At 35.2% G+C, this 20,337-nt stretch overlaps 1 protein-coding gene across 1 annotated transcript in view; it reads left to right on the forward strand.

Moving 5' to 3' along the window:
• Window positions 1-20,337, forward strand: part of LOC123245941 (complement factor H-like) — a 141,296-nt gene that overhangs the window by 91,804 nt on the left and 29,155 nt on the right. The window contains exons 5-8 of the mRNA XM_044674910.1: window positions 8,462-8,638; window positions 9,746-9,919; window positions 16,801-16,983; window positions 17,180-17,362. Coding sequence (XP_044530845.1) covers window positions 8,462-8,638; window positions 9,746-9,919; window positions 16,801-16,983; window positions 17,180-17,362 — 717 coding nt within the window. The remainder of the gene's footprint in view (window positions 1-8,461; window positions 8,639-9,745; window positions 9,920-16,800; window positions 16,984-17,179; window positions 17,363-20,337) is intronic.

Genomic DNA, 20,337 nt, shown 5'->3' on the forward strand with positions numbered 1-20,337 from the left:
CTTTCTGTACTGTTAGGTAGAAATTTCTTAAATGTCACTATGGTAATGTTTATTTTTTTAAACCCCATTGGTAGTCTCATTTTTTCTTTTAATGATTACTATAGAAAGGAAAATTTATTTCTCATTTATTCTTTCCTCGGAAGTTATATGTATTTATATTTCATTGTTTCTGTTGCTTCCGGTTTTGCAAATCAAATAATCTGCTCCCATCTTTCTTGAGGAAGGCTTAACAAAAGATTTTTTGAATGTCTTTTTTTCACTGATTATTAAGTTTAGGTTTTCATGTAATTTTGGGCTATAACTTGAACTTTTTTTGCATTTTTGACTACATTTTTCAATTATCTTCTGTTCAGAAGAGTTTTGTGTTATTTGAATTTCCTTTTGTTTATAGTTTAAGATTTTAATGTTAGTAGAAGAATTTGTAATTTATCATAGAAATTGTTGTATTTTACTATTGTATGTTCAACTTTCAAGTCTAATCTTTTTTCTTGGAGTTAAAATTTAGATTTGTTTGAGTGATATATTATTTTATGTACTCAGAAGTTCTGTGCAGTGTTTTCTATTATTTCTTGCATTATACATTTTTTTATTTATGTTCTTTTGACTCATGATCCCTAAATTTTCTCTGTGAACCTTGTTTTTGTGATCAATGCATGGGAATCCCTCAACATTCATAGGTTTCATGCTAGTGGTTTTAGTTATTTATGCAGTTGGCCATTGATAATTCAATGAAAATTTTTGGAGATTTTTGGTTTGCTGTGGAAAACTGCAGATGAAGCAATTATATAAAGAAAATTTTGTCAGATTACTTTCACTTTTTCCTAACACTTTCCCAGCAACTACAATAATAGTTGGAGTCCTTGGAATTGATGAATGCTATGCTAGTATGTTTGATTACCTTTACATCTTACTTGCTAATTGATTTTGTATGGGATAAAAATGAGCATTCAGTGCCACCCACTCACATTAAAAAAAAACTGGAGTCTGAATAAATGAGAAGAAGAGATGGAGCCTTTATTCTTTCTCATGAGATAGGGCATTACCTTCTGATCATGGGCAAAATGCACCCTCTTATAGCTAAACCTAACCTTTTATAGACTTTCAACTACAAGCTCCCCTTTCCCTGTCTTCCCTGTAGAAGCTGGTGAGCCAAAACTTACAATCTAATAAAAAGGTTTTACCCAATCAGAAAATAACACAACTGCAACTTATTACACCTGTAGCTTAGCATAGTTTTATCCAATTAGCAAGTAGCATGACCGCAACTCCTAACACCTGCAGGCTAACAGAGGCATACTCAGGGGCACAGCCCAGGAAAAGTGATGGGGCAAGGGAGGTAGTTAGGAGTTTCTGGGGATCACATACTTGTCAGCATGCTGGGAAATAGCACATTGCTCAAACAGGAGGTTTTTGACAAACATATTTTGAGAGTAACACACCGCTCACTCCTCACAATTCCCCCTCTTTCTATTTTACCTATTTGTGTTACTCTCACACCATCCCATCCTAGATGATCTCTGCTTCTCCCTCTAGGTCTTTCAAGGATGTGCATACAAGAAACTACATACAACAAGAAGTACAGATCAAGAATAAAATACCTACAAATTCCCAATCCAAATATAATCAGTCTGATCTCATCACCAGTCATCAGTGCCTTTTGAAAGTCACTATCAGGAGTTATCCTTCTAAGGTTTCAGCTGTCTAGGAGACAGGTGTATTTTTTGGCTCTTTCATTACTGAATAGTGGGTCCATCCTTGTTCAATGTCCTCACAGCTATACCTAGTGTTACAAGAACCTAGAAGGGGTCTTTCAAGGTTGAGATCAGTTTATCATCCTTTCAAGTTTGAATCAGGACCCAATCTTCTGGCTAGAATTTAGGTACCAGGAAATCCAAGGGTGGAGTCTGAGCAACTAAAGCCTTTTTTTCTGCATGGAGGAAAGAATTAAAGGCAGATTCTCCCTTTTTCACCTACTAACTTCAGGACTTGATTCAAGGTGTACAGCTCACAAGTTTGGGCTAACCATGCTTTTGAAAGCCACTCTCAACCTACCAGAGCAGACTTATTCCCATTAATAATGGCCTATCCATTCTTTCTTTCTCCATTTACTACTCATGAGGGGTGTTATGTGGAGATGGAAAGCATGGAATCCCTGCAAAGATACAGGGACAGCCTCACCCAGAATTCCAGGGGACACCCCCCTGGAAAACTTTGGGTAAGGGGGCAGTTAAGAGGAGTTGGCAGTTATTTTGTGGAGGTTGAAGTGAGCAGACACTCTGCTTACTACTCCAGACCTGAGGTTCACTTGAGTGGCCATTGTGGCATAAGCCATTGTGGTTTCTACATAAGGGTTAGCCTGTTTAATAGGGTTGATCTTTATCAACTTCAATACAACAAAGATTCAGTGATTAGAGAGTAAAAATATTCATTAATAGCAAGAGAGCCAGTTTTAGTTAAGTGCCCTTCACCCCCTCCTGCGTGAGGAAGGGCAGCTTCAAGCTAACAGCTCAGGGTCACCTTTCCTTATCCTATAACCTTCATTAACTTCTTTAGTTTTCCTGGATACTTCTTAATATAAGCTATACCTTCAAATCTGTGCCTGGAAATTATTTGGGGGAATACTCACAACTCAGTCTGGATTTGAATCCTGTCTGCTGCCAGTTTTAAGAAGATCATTTATCTCTGTCCTCATCAGTTAGATAGCTACTTCTACTTATTCCTCTATCAGACCTGTGAGGAATATAAATTAAAGAAAGGGAACATCATTGGGGTTCAGCCATAACAGAAACTTACTAGAAGAATCTTATCCAGTCTCCATCTTCCAACTGAAAACAGCAACTGTTTAGGGAGGAAGGGTTTGAGATCCAGGAGTGTCTAACCCCCTCCTTTCCTCACTGAAAGCCTGTCAATCAGTGATTGTGACTTGAAGGTCTATTGGCCCAGACACATTTATCTGCTTCTCCAAAATATCTGTTATTATTATCATAACAGTTTTGGCCAGCCAGCCTAGGATTTTTTACTATAGAACCTAGTGGAGAAGAGATATATGGCCATATGATCAATAGAGCAATTATTACCTTGGGGTGCTCTGGAGTTTTAATGTATGGGATTTGGCAGACTTGTGCCACATTTTGGTTTTTCACAGTTCCCCAATTTTTTAAAACAGTGATAGAACTTTATGACACTTACCTGTGGCTGACAATAACAGTGGGGGATGCCTTGGCTTATGTATCATCAGGGATAGCCATGACTGCAACTTGCTATGGGGCCCTAATGATTTTGAGGAAGGTTCTAGCTTTCACATTTGGAAAGGCTGAAGTTACTAACCCGGTTATGGAACAGCTGTTGGAATATATGAAGACACTAATAGAGATTAATAAACAAATTAGAGAAGGGAAGGAATTAGATGCCAAGACAATTATGCAGTTGGAAATAATAGAAAACATGGTGATAACAAAGAAGGGGGGTGAAATACAACAAGAGATTAAACATGACAACCCAGAAAAGCAAGAAGTTGCAGGGGCAGAGGCAGCTCCTGTAACAATCCTTCCCATTACAGACAGGACAATAGTGCAACCGGATGCTGGAATCATACACGTTAATGGCTACAAACCATTTACTGGAGGGGATCTAGAAATTTTAAAAAGGAGGTTCCCCCCAGTTTTTCGTAAATCCACATAAGGCAATAAAAGAATTTAAATGGGCAGTCAGGCTGTACAATCCGAATTTTGAAGACATTGAACTCCTGTTGTCAGAACTATTTACCCCAAGTGAGAAAGCTAAATTTATTGCAGAAACAAGGACCAATCTCAATCTAGCATCATGGCCAGAACAGCATCAAGATCTGGAGCTGTCATCCCATGCAAACATGACATATCTTAGGAGATGCAGAGAGGACTTGGCAAAGGCAATGAGACTTTATGCCAGAAGATCAAATGCATGGGGCTCATTTGAAAAGTTGAAGCAGGGGGAGGAGGAACACCCGAGCATATACCTAGACAGACTGCTAGAAGCTGGGGAGACTATCCTAGGGTTTAGGGACATGACTGCTGAGGACAACATTCAGCATGTCAGAAGGCAATTTGTGAAAGGGAGTCAGAACTATATCCAGACATATTTTATCAAGAACTTGTCATGAACATCTATAAACAAATTCCCTTCCCTCGGTAATGGGTACTCTTGTAAATCTTCTCTCTTTTTAATTGGGTACTCTATCATTTCGATGCAATCATGTTTCATTCACTACATGTCCTTTTCCTCAGTTTCCCACAGAAATATAGCAGGGTTTTCAAATTAGCAGCCTATTGGTATATAAAATGATGCATACTTGGTGAGGATCACTCACTATCAGATTTCCTCCAGAAGTCAACTTTCTACTCCCCTCAACCAAGGTGGCAGTGGTAGCCCCAGCCTGGATGCACATAAGCCAACTTCTAGTTACTAGATTCAGGATTTTAAACAAGGAAGCTTCTGGCCTCTTTGTCCTCCCCAGGTTTGTGAGAAAATCCCCATACCTTGTCCTTCCTCTATTTTCTAATTGGATTCCTCTTACTCAATCTATAATAAATTTCTCCTGTCTCTGCATTGAGGTGTAAGCCTTGGTCTCCAAAGTCTAAAGATCTCACTCTTCTTATGAACATAATTTGTTTTCTCTTATCACTTAATTTTTTAGTAACTATTGTCTGCATATTCTCAACTGTTCTCTGAATAAGTTCTACAAAACATGATACTTAAGGAAGAAATTATTAACAAAATCCCTGATAGAACCAGGAGAAATCATTACAATAGCAATCAATAACATTGATTAAAGATTAGACTTCCTTGCACTTGGGTAACTTATCCCCATAGACAATAAAATTCCTCTCAGAAATCATCTTATGACAGTCAGGGATGGAACTTCTCAGGTACTTTGTTTCCATTGTTTGAAGTCACTTATAGAGATGCTTAAGAAATTTCTGCTAACAATGCAATGATCCAGGACAATTCTGAGGGACTTATGAGAAAGAACATTATCCACATCCAGAGGAAAACTTGTGGGAGTAGAAACAAAGAAGAAAAACATTTGCTTGATCACATGATGGGGGTATGTTTGGGGAAATCTAGACTCTAAATGATCTAATAATCTAAATGATTACAAATATTGATAATATGGAAATAGGTCTTGATCAATGATACATGTAAAACCCAGTTGAATTACTCATTGGCTATGGGAACAGAAAGAGGAGAGTGGAGGGAAAGAACATAAATCATGTAACATAAATCATATAATTAATTAATTAAATGAATTTTTTTAAGAAAATTATTTCCTGCTAAAATTCTTTGTATGGCAAGGCTCAACACAGATAATTACAGCTTTAATGAACACAGAAGTAACAACTCTACAGATAGAGTTCTCTACTCTATGTTCTATAAGAAATTCAGAAAGTTCTGGGCCTTAATTCTGAACCTAAGATCCAAACTCCAATTGTGATAAATTAAAAATAGAGATCTACTTTTACAACTGTTCCTACAGGACCTCAACAGCAAATAGCTAGCAGTTCATAAATTCTAACCTCTAACTACCATTTCACTTGGTTGTTTAGGATATGGAATGTTCACAGCTCCATTTTACTATTTGAATTCTGCTCTGATTATAGGAATTTTTTACAAAAGGATAAAGCAGGGAAAATATTATAATAATCATTATCATTGGTTCCTTAAAGGCACAGAGTGGCTTAACACTGTCTGAATTTAGGTATGGGCCAGAGCTATCAATCACTAATACAATAACCATTTCACTCAGGAATCATCAGAATCTTGTAGGCCTTACCACATCAGAAGGATCCCATCTCAGTTTAGGCTGAGATTTTCCTTTCAACTTTTTTAAGGACCTTCACCAGTATTAATACACATTCCACTGAGTCATTCATGGTTTTTCTCTTGAATGGTAGATCAGTCATCAGATAGTTATACCTGAACTCCAAATTCAAAATAACATTAGTTGAGATCCCAAAAGCTTTTACCTTAAATGGCAAATTTCACCAATTCCAGCTTATCCTCAGTAATCCAATTCTGTTATCTTGAAATTCCATAACCCAAATAAGCTTTTTTGTTTTACAGGGTTGATTACTTCGCCCATCCTAATGACTTCTTAAAGTCTTACAAAATTACAGATAAAATGTTTTTCTCTTTAATTTTCCTATACTGTAAGTACCAATACTTTTTTCTTTATTCTTTTTCTTACTATTTTAGTCTTCACAGACTTTCATTACTCTACAAAAGATCTTAACTGAAAAGATTCTATCCCCACCTATTTCAATTTATTTACTTATCTGAGAGTACTCAGGGCCATGAGGCCCCCTTTTGTTCCTAAAAGTTCTCCTTTTTGCAGTTAGGAAACAAAACAGTTCTTGAATTCCAATGAGAACAATATACAGACATAGGTAATTCATATACCTTATAGCAAATAAGATACAATGCCTAGATATTCAATTTACAACTGTAGTATTATTTTGTCTTCTCCCAATTCATTTATCTTCTCCTTTCCTTAAGCCAGGAAAGGGTTAAAAACCTGCCAACAGTTTAACTTCTTATTAGTACTATCTAAAATCTATGTTTCTATGATTTTTGATGGCTTCATCTCCTGATTTTGCTACACTGGTAAATGAGGAAAATATTCTTAGCTGTTTCAAACACTGACAACAGCTTTAAAATCTTAGCTCTTTTTCTTCAAAACCTGTGATTAAAGCAAATTACAATTTTCTTTTTCCTTTCATTCCTCATATTTCTACATACTTGAAATTTGCATATTACATTCCTCCTAATGGACTTTACTTACCTTTCAAAGGGACTCTGATTAAAGTCTCTCTTCTTTCATATTCTAATTCAACACCCCTCTTACCTACTTCTACTTCTTTTTACCATCATTATTCAAATAAACTTCACTTCACCAAGATTATTTTTACCTGTTAATTAGTAGCCCAAAAGAATCCAGAGTATTCTTTTTCAAAAAGATTGCATCATTTAAACAATATATCTTAACATGTTTTAATCTTTTTATATATTATTTATTTATTTATTTAGAATGTTTCTCCATGGTTACATGATTCATGATTTTCTCCACCCCTCTTCCCTCCTCCCTCCTGGAGCTGACAAGCAATTCCACATGTATCATTGTTCAAAACCTATTTCCATGTTATTAATATTTGCAATAAACAGATATTTTTAACATCAAAACCCTAATTATATCCCCATCCAATTATGTGATCAATCATATGTTTTTCTTCCGCATTTCTGTTCCCACAGTTCTCTCTGTGGATGTGGATAGTGTTCTTTCTCATAAGTTCCTCTGGATTGTTCTGGATCACTGCATTGCTGCTAGAAGAGAAGTCTATTACATTTGATTGGGCCACAGTGTATCTGCCTCTGGGTACAATGCTCTCCTGGTTCTGCTCCTTTCAGCCTGCATCAATTCCTGCATCAATCACATGGAATTGCTCCTGTTCATTATTCCTTTCATCACAATAGTGTTCCATAAGCATCAGATACCACAGTTTGTTCAGCCATTTCCCCAATCAATAGACTTATTTTCAAATTTTTGCCACCACAAAGAGCACAGCTATAAATATTTTTGTACAAGTCTTTTTCCTTATTATCTCCTTGGGGTACAGACCAAGCATTAGTATGGCTGGAACAAAAGGTATGCAGTCTTTTAAAACTCTTTGAGCATAATTCCAAATTGCCCTCCAGAATGGTTGGACCAATTCACAATTCCACCAGCAGTGTATTAGTGTCCCAATTTTGCAACATTCCCTCCAACTTTTATCACTTTCCTTTGCTGCCATATTAGCCAGTCTTCTAGGTGTAAGGTGGTACCTCAGAGTTGTTTTTATTTGCATTTCTCTAATCATGAGGAATTTAAAACACTTTTTCATGTGCTTATTGATAGTTTTGATTTATTCATTTGAAAACTGCTAAAAGAGGACATTTATTATACTTAACTTCTTAGCTTTTTACTGAGGTATGACAATCACAAGAATAATAGATATTTATATCTATGGAAATTATAAATAAAAGGAGGTTTCTGTTCTTTATGATTTAGAAACCAAGTCCTCAGGATATCACATAAGTATTAGCCATGTACTCTTTTATGACTTTAGATTTATCCTAGAGAAAGTGAATATGAATAATCTACAAATTTTATTTTTAATTCACAATTTTATGAAATAGGTTCTAAATGATTCCGAAACTTTGTCCTTTGGGAAACATGAAGTTGGATTAAGTCCTGAAATGGTTTCCTAGAAATTAATATTTCCATGGGGAAAATAACAGAGTACTTGTTTTTGCTTAATATATGGTATTTTATTCATTTTCTATTTTGAAAATTTAGTAATGAATATATGAGTTTCTGAAAGGTCTCATTTGCTTAATTGAAAATATATGAGTTTACATCAGAGATAATGTACTTTCTCTTTTGATTTAGAAATTTGTGATATTCCACAATTTGTAAATGCCATATACAAAGGAGATAAGACATTCCTTAGGCCTAATGAAAGATTAGAATATGAATGTATGGATGGATATGAAACCGAAAGTGGGCAAACTATAGGTTTCAAAATATGTGATCATGATGAGTGGCCTACAGTGCTTGAATGCTATGGTAAGTTACTTTTCCTGAGCTAAAAATTAAAAAATAAAATAAAAAATGTTTTATGAAGATTAATGAATGGGTAGATTCTATGTGCTAATGTTTTCTATGAATAAAAAAAACTCTTATTAAGCACTTACTATGTTCCAAGCACTGTGTTAAGTACTGATGATATAAATACAAAGTTACACGCTCCTCTTTCACAAATAATTCACATTCTAAAAAGAGAGAAAACCAATGTATGGACTTTAAGATGAAATACAGGTAGAAAGGAATGGTGGTCTTATAATTCATATTCAAACCAAATTAATGTATCTTCATTTTATCATTTCCATTGATAGAATTATACATTTCATAAATTGAGCCATTTCAAAACATCAGTACTTTGGGAGTAAGAACTTTGTTTTCCAAGTTATTAGCTGTTACTCCAGAAGTAATGGAAGCCACAAATGCCATTTGAAATATGAAGTATTATAAAACAAATAAATTTTCATTAACCTATTTTTGAGCAATATACATTTATAGTTTAATCAGAGTATTTATTATGTGTGAATATGTTATATGTGAGACTATGTACTATACAACAATGGCTTATGGTTTGGGATTTTCAACTAATTGGTGTGTGATGTTTTAATTTACTCATCAGTCAGATTAGGAGTGTTGAAATATATGATCTGATCATTAATTATAAATATCTCCCCTTCCTATTAAACAAACCTATAATATTATATTTTAAATAATAATCAGAGCTTACATGTTTTAGGATAGTTTCCCTAGTAGATTCTGCCAACTCTGAAATCTAGCAATGTCATTAAATTCTAATCCACTCATAAACATTTATCTCTATATAATTTGTTTCTTATGTATCCTTTCTTTTTCTTTCCACCCTTCATTAGATTATTCAATCTAACTTTTTGAGGAAAAAGTGACTTTTATTTTCCTACTATTTACCAAGAAGCCCTTACATGATATTCAACTACATTATAAGCTCTTTGAAGTTAGGAATTATTTCTTTTGAAATTTGAAAATGTTTTATATCATGACAAATTATTTGCTTAGAAAATACTAAACTTTAGAAAACTAAAGCACTCATTCATTTTGTTTTTACTTTATTTTTAGAAAGAACATGTAATCTCCCTATTTTACATCAAGTGGAACCTGATCTCAAGAAAGAGAAATATAAAGTTGGAGATGTACTAACTTTTCGCTGCATCAGACGATTTAAAATAGTTGGACCATCATCTGTGCAGTGTTACCATTTTGGATGGTCTCCCAGACTTCCCATATGTAAAAGTAAATATTTCTTCTCAAATTGGTGATAGCAAGGATAAAATTACTGAACGTTAACCCTGGCACAACTTTACATCTTTGCAAATAGGATATTTTAGGTCAGCATGTAGCTTCTTTAGTTTACCAAGTGGACAAATTAAAGTGTTAGAAGAGATGTAGTATGGACATTGTTGATTAAGAGGATATTTCAACATTTGAACTCTGCTATCTGTAGATAAAAGAGCCACTACAAAGAAGCTAGTGGTAGTTGTGAGGAGTTTTCCTAACATATATTGGTATGCAAGTTGAGCTTCTTATTATTTAATGTTCTTTGTGAATTAGACTATATTGTAGGAAATATCTCAGAGCCAGTCAACATTAAAATGTTCAAGTGTATAATTTAAAATATACACTGATTACATACAGGTTTAAATATTCTATCTTGTATTTTTGTTTGATTATTCCTTCTTTAAAAGCAAAGTCACCTTACTCTATTTCATGGCCATGGCACATCTTCAACATTGGAAAAAATCCATCTCAAGTTCTGCTTCTGAAACGTGGATGTGGGGGGCAGCTGGGTAGCTCAGTGGATTGAGAGCCAGTCCTAGAGAGGGGAGGTCTTAGTTCAAATTTCGTCTCAGATGCTTCCCAACTGTGTGACCCTGGGCAAGTCACTTGATTCCCATTGCCTAACCCTTACCACTCTTCTGCCTTGGAACCAATACACAGTACTAAGTCTAAGTAGGAAGGTAAGGGTTTTTGTTTTTTTTTTTTAAATGTGGATGTGGCAAATATAAACCAATAAGGAGGAGGCAATGAATCCTCATAGGGATCCAAGAATGGAATCAAACATACCACACAAGGGGGTAGGTTTGGCACAGATAAAGGCAACCTCTTCTTTGAATAGGGGAATAAAAGAAGAGAAAATGGGGGATTAACCAAAGTTCAGCGTGTGATCTACAGATTGTAAGAAGAGACATATATCGAATTGCTTCAGTTTACTTAGTAAAATATGGGAGGACATGCTCACTTGAGAAGGTTGAAGAAGCAAGTGGTGTGGAAGGCCTGAAGATGACTGCAAATATGGGGAGTGGGACAAAGAATTGGTTATAGAGAACTAATTGCCTTGCTATAAATGGAGCCCAGTTAATATCAGATCATAATTATTAGAAGTGAATCTAGTTAGCATTGTTTTATTATTTCCTTCAGTTTCATTGATTAACATATGGAGAGGAGTTAAGAAAGTATATGGTGGGAATAATTCATGGTTGTAGTACAGGGAGATATGAACACCAATTAGACAGAAAATGAAAAAAGCCCATCACTGTGCCAATTTAGTAGGTATTAGAAGTAGCTTTCTGGTAACCAAATACATAAATTCTTCTCATTGATCTGGGATTAAGAGGAGTGGGAAAGGATTCAGTGAATGGGTTTTAGACTCAATGTTAGCCTATTACAACACAAACTTATATAGTGCAGAATGGTGATATAGTGATTTCTTAACACTGGCAGATTGGGCAAAGCACTAACTAATAATTGGGAAATGATTCATTGCTTCATCAGTATCAGAAAGATTTATTGGTAATTTGTTTTCAGAAGATAACTAGATCAGATCCTCTAAGTCTAATGACTCACTGTAGGTATGATGAAAATTGATTTCCTTTTTACATATTGTTCTTGGATTCCCATATGACATCAAACAAGCCAACTTGGAAAGTTTGTAACTTCCTAAGATCATAATTGACTATAAAAATGATTGTATAGGATGACTTTGAGGAAAAAGTAGGAAAATAATGATTAAAACAGATATTAATGAAAGCATTTGATAAAGTCTCTTATGCTACTCATATAATATCTGGAGAGGCAAGGCTAGGTGACAGTAGAAGCATTTGAATTTGGTTGAATGCCTGGATACACAAAAAGCATACTGAAAATTTGACATCATCTTGGAAAGAAGGGCTGGAAGAATTACCCCAGGGATCTGTGTTTGCCCCTAATCTAGCAGCTTTATTGGTGACCTATATAAAGGCCTATGTAGTCTACTTATGAAATTTGCAGGGAACAAAACTGGTCAGTGTTTGGTGAATAACACACTGGATAACAAAATCTGTGTGGTTCAGAGAGAAGATATCTAGATCTAGAATCAGAGGATCCAAGGTTAAGTCCTAGCTCTGCTATTTACTATTTGTATTATATTAGGCAAATCACCTAAGCTCTATGGACTTCAAATGTAAAATGAATGGTTTCGACTCAAAGACCTTTAAGATCTCTTCCAACTAACTCTTATAATAAGGGACTAAAACAGGTGGTGATAAGCAAGTTGTAATAAGGGGATAAAACAAGTGGGATGAGGTTTGTGGGTCCCTAATTCAGTAGGTGGGAAAGGAGGGTACAATGATGGAGGTAGTAGAGTGAGGTGTTAGGAGATGTAAGGGAATGACTGAGTTTAGGGAAATATAAGATGTTGAAGCATAAAGAGGGACAAGGGAAAAGGATGAGGTAGTTGAGCAGGCAGCTACAATAGGGTGTTATGATTAAAAATGATAAAGACTGATATAATAATAGAAATTAGTAGTTTAATTAAAGCCATGGCCATGTTGGTAAAATATATATGACCGCGCCTATCTTTTATTTTTACTGCCAGAGCCCATCCTCTCCACACATCAGTCAGCCCTTCAGGAAGATCAAGAGGCCTCCTCTAGGCCCTCCCCCTGAATTTAAAATCCCCCTGCGTGGGGACCTTTGACGTTCTCAGGCCCTAAGACCCATTGGAATCATGGGTAATGTAGTCTCAAAGCTCCCACATGTCCATGAACACTACTTTTAAATGGCACCTCCCCAATTCTAAACAACATTTCTCCCTGAGGTCCGGCAAAAAAAAAAAAAAATTTGGTCTTTTTTCTTTGCTGGACCTGTAAACACAGACAACTTCTAAAAATTCAGGAATTTGGGGGATAAAAGAAATGGATAAATAAATGGATAAAGCTAGCCGCATTGACAAAAAACTAATTTGGGGGCAGTCCCCTATTGGCATAATAGTGTACATTTAAAACAATATATTCAACTTAATTCCAACTCCCCATAATTCAATTAACTGCACCCCAAGGTTCAAATTTGGTCTTCATGGTACAGTGAAGGCTTTTCAGGCATCTTCATGGTGTCTTCACCAAACAGGTTCGTCATCTGGATTCTGGGGAGATGGCAAGATCCTTATCCTGAAATTATTCTCAAAAGAATTTAAACTTTACATTATAGATTACAAAACATACATTTTCTTCTAAGAATTATACATTTCCCCCTGAAATTACTCCTAAAAGAGTTAAATATACATATATTTTTATATTATCGAATTAAAAAAAAAAAACTTAACACATCCCCTTGAGGAAAATTCTAAACACACCCTTTTTTCTTAAAAAGGGTACTTCAGGTCAGCTAAGGATGAGTGGCTGAGTAACGGGGTGTTGTATGAAATCAATTGGCAAAATAAAAAGAATAAAATTCAAGAAAAAAAAGAAAAAATTAACTTGTGAATGAAATGTAAAATGTGCAAAAATGTAGGGAAAATAAACTTATAACAGGCTTTTGAAACAAGGCCCAATGAAAGTGATTTAAGCAGTTTGCTATTACCCATTCAGGGCCAAGACTTAAGAGAAATGTCTCTCTCTGATCTGATTTGCCATCAACTTTTCAGGGAAGTGAGCTAAATAAATAACCAATCTTGGGTGCTGGCCTAAGATTTAAGTTGAGGGGACCCATGTCCTCTAAAGTTTTAGAAAAGACTGGGACTCCAGGACTCAAACCCCAATTTCCAAGCCTTAAAGTATTGGCATAGAACTCCTGCAATCCATGCAGAATTTTTTAGTCAAGTCTCTGACCATATGCTTTCTTAGCACTAATTAACGGCTTTATGTTCTCTTCTCCTAGAATCAGAGAGCCATTTAACAATTATGACAGGTTCCCAATTCTCAGGCTCTTCCGGGTTTTATTTGCTTTAAGCTTACATCACTGTAAAATAAAAAAGGTAAATAGTGATTATATATGTACTTTGGGTACAAGATGAAAAAAAAATCAATTGCTCTGATTAAAAAATATTTTTAAAAAATAAAAAAATATATACATATCTTAGCACTAGTGAAGGGTTTTAAAAAATAGTAGATTCACAATGCACACTCAAATAGAGTACCATAATTTCTAATAACACATTTTAAAACAATAAAGAATGTTTAAAAATTATATACTTATTACAACTTTTAAATCTTGGCTAAGAGTTTCTCAACAAACTCTGTTATTGCTTTCATAGCAAAATCTGATATTTAAAAAATCTTTTGGTCTAAATTACCTCAAGACTTCTAGATTCTTCTGATAAAAATATACAGGAGCTCCTAGGCTTCCTGTTTTTTAAAAAAAAATCCTGGGTAGGAAATTTTATGCTTTTACCCATTTAAGGCAATAATTTCTCTTATAATAAAATATATAAAAGCTTTATCCTTTAAGACAACAATTCTTTAGGATCTAAAGTAAAAGTTAAAAGACCTCTTGTAAAATTACAATTTAAATCTCAAGGCATGGAAACTTCCAAGGTTTCATACAATTACCAAGACAGAATAAAACTTAAAAAAACATGTGCTCCTATAAGATGTTATAACTGCAGCGTTTTTGATACAGTAAGTTTTAAGTAAATTAGGAAATATAATAAAATCATAAGCAGAAACTCCATTAGTTTAAAATGATTCAGTGCAACAGGAAAATCAAAGAAATAAGTAAGATTAATTCACAAAACTAATTAGCAAAATACTGTAAGATACAGTCTCTTTAAAACTCTGAGTTCTGAGGTTTTAAAAATAAGGGTTTTTTTAAGTTCAAAGTTCTAAGCAGGTACGGGGTGAATTTCCTCCCCTGATGTTCAGTTCTTAATCACAAGAAAGTTTGAATAGGCCATGCGCCTGATGAAGAGTAATCACTAGTTCAAGGTTCAGACGCTAGGTCCATGTGGGGTCGGGTCATGGACTTGGGGCTAGAGAAAAGCTTAGGTCAGTTTTGTAGAAAATACCCACATGGAGAGCTTGTGGGCAGGGGTTTCCCCGTGGAGGGCAAGAATGGCCTTTCAGGTTAAGAGTCCTCTATAAGAGAGTAGGGAGAAAAGGGGAATATACTTCCCAAATCTTTAGCAGCAGAGGCTGAACTGAAAAGGCGGAACTCGTCAAGTTATGGTGGGGGTCGCTCCTTGGAAATCTCAGGATTCAGTAAGGCAGGAATGGAGAAGAGGTCTGCTCCGGTGAGTCAGGAAAAGTGGCAGAGATCAGAGTAGGCAGGAACCTGAGGCAGTGGTCTGTACCGGTGTTTTGGTTTTAAAGCCAGAAGCCAGAATCGGCTGGCCTGATCTCCCAAGGTGGTTTGGGCTGGACTGGCTGGCTGAGTCCCACGGGAGGCAAAAACATGTTGTTGCTTATAGCAAAAGCATGGCAAGGAAAGCCACTTTCCTTTTTTAAAAAATTGCCCAAAAGAGCTGAGCAAGATGGCCAAAAAACAGGCATGGCTCTCTTTAGGCTATCTGGAAAATTGAGAATTCGAATTTTGACCTTGTGGTTGCCATTATTATAAATATGAAAAATAATTATCACTGAAATAATAATATATATTAGTAGTAGTTTAATTAAAGCCATGGCCATGTTGGTAAAATATATATGACCGCGCCTATCTTTTATATTTACTGCCGGAGCCCATCCTCTCCACACATCAGTCAGCCCTTCAGGAAGATCAAGAGGCCTCCTCTAGGCCCTCCCCCTGAATTTAAAATCCCCCTGCTTGGGGACCTTTGACGTTCTCAGGCCCTAAGACCCATTGGAATCATGGGTAATGTAGTCTCAAAGCTCCCACATGTCCATGAACACTACTTTTAAATGGCACCTCCCCAATTCAAAACAACAAGGGAGACACAGATTGGGTACACAGGCTTGAGACAAAGGACACTGAAGGGAAACAGGCTGAATCCTTCAGGTAGGAAGGGCACTTCTACAGACAAAGGTTAGGGCCAGCCAGAAATGATTTGAAACTAACTAGAGGGCTTTCTAGTCAATTTCACATGTTCACAAAGGAAGTGTCCCAAATCCTTTCCCTGTCTGTGAAATAGAAGGGATTGTTCAGAGGAAGTATAGAAATCACCACTTCCTCCAAGATGGACACCTCCAACTCCCCTCAGGACCCAAAGAGAAACTATTCCTTTCTCTCCTTATCCTTCTTTTATCATTCAACCAATGATTTAGCAAAGATTTGATTAAATGACAACAGGGTTTATTGAGTTTCAGGGTTGATTATAAAGGACAGAGGGATATAAGGTTTCCCTAATAACCCCGTAGGGTGAAGCTTCAGGTGGGGGAGGGACACAGGAATGAGAGACTGAGAAAGGGCCTGCCCTCGCTCAGTCCCAGGAGGTTTTGTTGCCTTTAAGGTTAGGAAAGTTACATACAATGAATCAGGAGATAATTTGTATCAAGGGTAAGCCCTACTTGACTATGGGGGAAAACTAAGTCTTCAAAGTTTGATTGCTACTACCCAAATCCACCCTTCTCCCAAAACCTACAGGAAATCAGGTAGGGAAATGATGATTGAAATAGGGAAGGTCAGGGAGATCCAGAGGAATTAGCTAAGCTACAAATCTCAAGAGATAAGCTGCGGAATCAAGGCCAGGTTTTCCACCCAAAGACCAAGCTCAGTTGACCCTCCTGCTCTGATGGAGCCTCAAGGATCAACTCCCTCTAGTCAGGGTTATAAACCCTTCTTAACTGCCAGAAACTCTGCAGTTAGTCTTTTGCAGAGTTGTTTGCACCTTTTGCACTACACTCTAAATCAACGATCCAGTTATTTTATACTATTAAAAAATTACTTACATGATCTTTCTATTATAGAGGAAGTAAACTGTTGTGAGCAGCCACCAGAAATTTTGAATGGCATAGCTAAGGACTCAAAGAAAATGATATATTGCCATGATGATGTAGTAGAGTATAATTGTAACCTTGGATTTGTAAGGAGAGGACCCAGGAAGATACAATGCAATGATGGAGAATGGACAACCTTACCCACTTGCATTGGTAATACATTTTAAACTCTATTTTGAACAACTCTTTATTTTGTCTGTGTGTATCTATATCTATATCTATCTATCTGTATGTATATATGTGTATATATATGTATGTGCGTGTGTTTTGGGGAATGTATACACATGTATAAATATATAGCAACTTTTTTGAAAGATGATTTAAGCATATTTGTGTCTAATTCACATAGAGGAAAAAAGAAGATGTGCAGAAGTACCTGAACTTTCCCATGGTTATATTCAGACTACTACTGATCTGTCATATTCTCATGGGTCTTCGGTGGAATATGGCTGTGTGGAGAATTTTATAATGGTTGGGAAAAAGACAAGTACATGTATTCATGGAAATTGGACACAGCTACCTACATGCTTTGGTAAATGAGACTATTTTTCAATTAGAGATGTGATATTGTCAATATTTTTATTGTCAACAAACATTTGCATTTTTTTATGATTTATAAAAATATTTGCAAAAATCTTCGAAGGTAAAAAATAATTAACATCCCTCTTTTCTTTCCCTGTCTTCATCTATCTATATCTATCTCTGTTGAGTTGAATATAATTTTCTACCAAACTATGCATATAGGTGTTTGTCTGTGTATGTATGTGTGTCTTTGAGTGTGAGTGTGTATTCAACCTTCCTTTATCTGGTTCAGACAAAACTGTTATGAGATGACTTTTCCCTCTATCTTTTTTTTTTTATTTTAAACCCTTAACTTCTGTGTATTGACTTATAGGTGGAAGAGTGGTAAGGGTAGGCAATGGGGGTCAAGTGACTTGCCCAGGGTCACACAGCTGGGAAGTATCTAAGGCCGGATTTGAATCTAGGACCTCCCGTCTCTAGGCCCGGCTCTCAATCCACTGAGCTACCCAGCTGCCCCCTTCCCTCTATCTTTTAACCCATGTTTGTATACTCTTTACCTCATATACCCTTCTTTCGAGAGAGTCTTTCTGACTCTCTCTGTTACCTTCCAAGTATAATGCCATTTCTTTCTCATGTCTTTCTTCTAAAAGAATTAACATACAACAAAACTCCCTCAGGATGCATGTAGTCTTTTTATATGAATTTCTCTTCCCCCCCCCAGATTATTTCTAAAGTTAGAGTACTTTAAGAAAACACATTTCTCTACCCCATTACAATATAAATAATTCATCCTCACATGGACTATTTCCAATCTATCAAATGTAATGACCTTACTATTTTTCATTTGAATTTAAAATTTTCTACTCCATATTGTCATTTTCATCCAGAATGATTAAAAGTTGTATTCTAAATAAAGGATTTTTTAATCTTCTTTGAAGTTTTACCCAATTGTGGTAGATACTTATAGCCTTTATTGTACTTTTTTAAAAAAATAGAATCCAAATTTTATTTCTCTATTAAAATGAGAGCTGCCAAGTCTTGTGTGATCCTGTTAATGACTGCTGGGTATTAGAACTATTTGGTTTTTTGTGCTGGAAATTTTTTTCTTTTATTTTGAAACTTTGTGTTTTTGGTTATGATGTTCCTGAGAGCTTCCATCTTGGTATTCCTCTTAGGAAGTCGTCAGTGGATTCCTTATATTTTTATTTTGCCATCTAGACCCAATAGAACTATTCAGCTTTTATTTTTGATTTCTTGAAATACATCATCAGAGCTTTTGGAGAGTGCCCATGATCTTCAAATGCTCTAATAATTTTTAGATTTGCTCCAATTAAGTTTTTAAGTCCTTTCTCAGCTTATTAATATTTAGTTTTTATATTACATTCACAGATTACTCACTTCTTCAAAGATACTTTATTTTACCAATTATATTTAGTAATAATTTTCTAATTATTACTAAATAAATAATTTCATGTACATATTCCAAAATTATACAATCAAAATCATCTCTCTCCTCCATTCCCTCCCATCACTTAAAGGTGGTAAGCAATTTGATCTGGAATGTATCATCATGCAAAATATGTTTCCATATTGGTCTTTGTTAGAGCACATTCATAAAAAACCCAACCTATAAAAAGAAACTATAAATACACTGATGTAAAAGATAGAATACTTTGATCCACATCCATATGACTTCCAACAGTTCCTTTTCTGGAGATGGATAGCATTCCCATTATGTCCTTCAGAATTGACCCATATCATTGCATTGCTGAGAGTAGCCAAGTTTTCATTGTTAATCTTAATACAATATTGTTACCATGTAAAAAGTCCTTTGAGTTCTGCCCATTTTGATCTGCATCAATTCATGTAGATCTTTCTAGCTTTTTCTGAAATTATCCTGTTCATCATTCCTTACAGCACGATAGTATTCCATCACCAGCATAAACCACAATTTGTTCAGCCATTCCCTACATGGTGGACATCGTCTCAATTTCCAATTCATTGCCACCAAAAATGAGCAGCTATAAATATTTTTGGGCAAGTATGTCCTTTCCCCTTTGTAATTGTCTAATTGTTACACAGATCTCATAGTGATATTACTGCATCAAAGAGTATGCTCAATTTTATGACCCTTAAAGAATAGTTCCACATTTCCCTCCAGAATGGCTGGATCAGTTGACAACTCTACCAATAATGCATTTGTGTCCCAATTTTGCCACATCCTCTCCAAAATTTATCATTTTCCTTTACTGTCACATAAGTCAGTCTAATAGGTATAAAGTTGTATCTCAGCATTGTTTTAATTTGCATTTCTCCCATCAAAAGTGGTTTAGAACATTTTTTCATATGATTATTAATAGCTTTCATTTCTTCACCTGAAAATTGTTCATTTGTCAATTAGAGAATGGTTTGTATTCTTATAAATTTTAAATAGTTCTCTATAGATTTGAGAAATTAGACTCTTAGAAAAACTTTCATGAAAAATTTTTCCAATCTGTTGTTTACTTGTAATCTTGACTACATTGGTTTTATTTGTACAAAAGCTTTTTTTTTAATTTAATATAATCAAAATTATTCATTTTTTGTCTTATAATGCTCTCTACATTTTTTGTTTGGTGATAAATTCCTCCTTCTCCATAGATCTGACAGGTAAACTATTTTCTGTTCCCCTAATTTAATTATGGCATCACTCTTTATACCTAAATCACATACCGAATTTGACCATATATTGATATAGGGTGAGAGATATTGGTATATATCTAGTTTCTACCATACTGTTTTATAATTTTTCTCAGCAGTTTTTGCTAAATAGTAAGTTTTTATGCCAAAAACTGGTGTCTTCAGGTTTATCAAATACTGTGTTGATATGGTCATTTATCCCTGTATATTGTGTATCTATTCTATTCTAACATTTTCATGAATTAAATTTTTTCTGTTGCTTATTTCAAAGAAACATGACTATTTCTTTTAAGGTCAATATTGATA

This window comes from Gracilinanus agilis, chromosome 4 (genome assembly GCF_016433145.1).
Source record: "Gracilinanus agilis isolate LMUSP501 chromosome 4, AgileGrace, whole genome shotgun sequence".
NCBI classification, from domain to species: Eukaryota; Metazoa; Chordata; class Mammalia; order Didelphimorphia; family Didelphidae; genus Gracilinanus; species Gracilinanus agilis.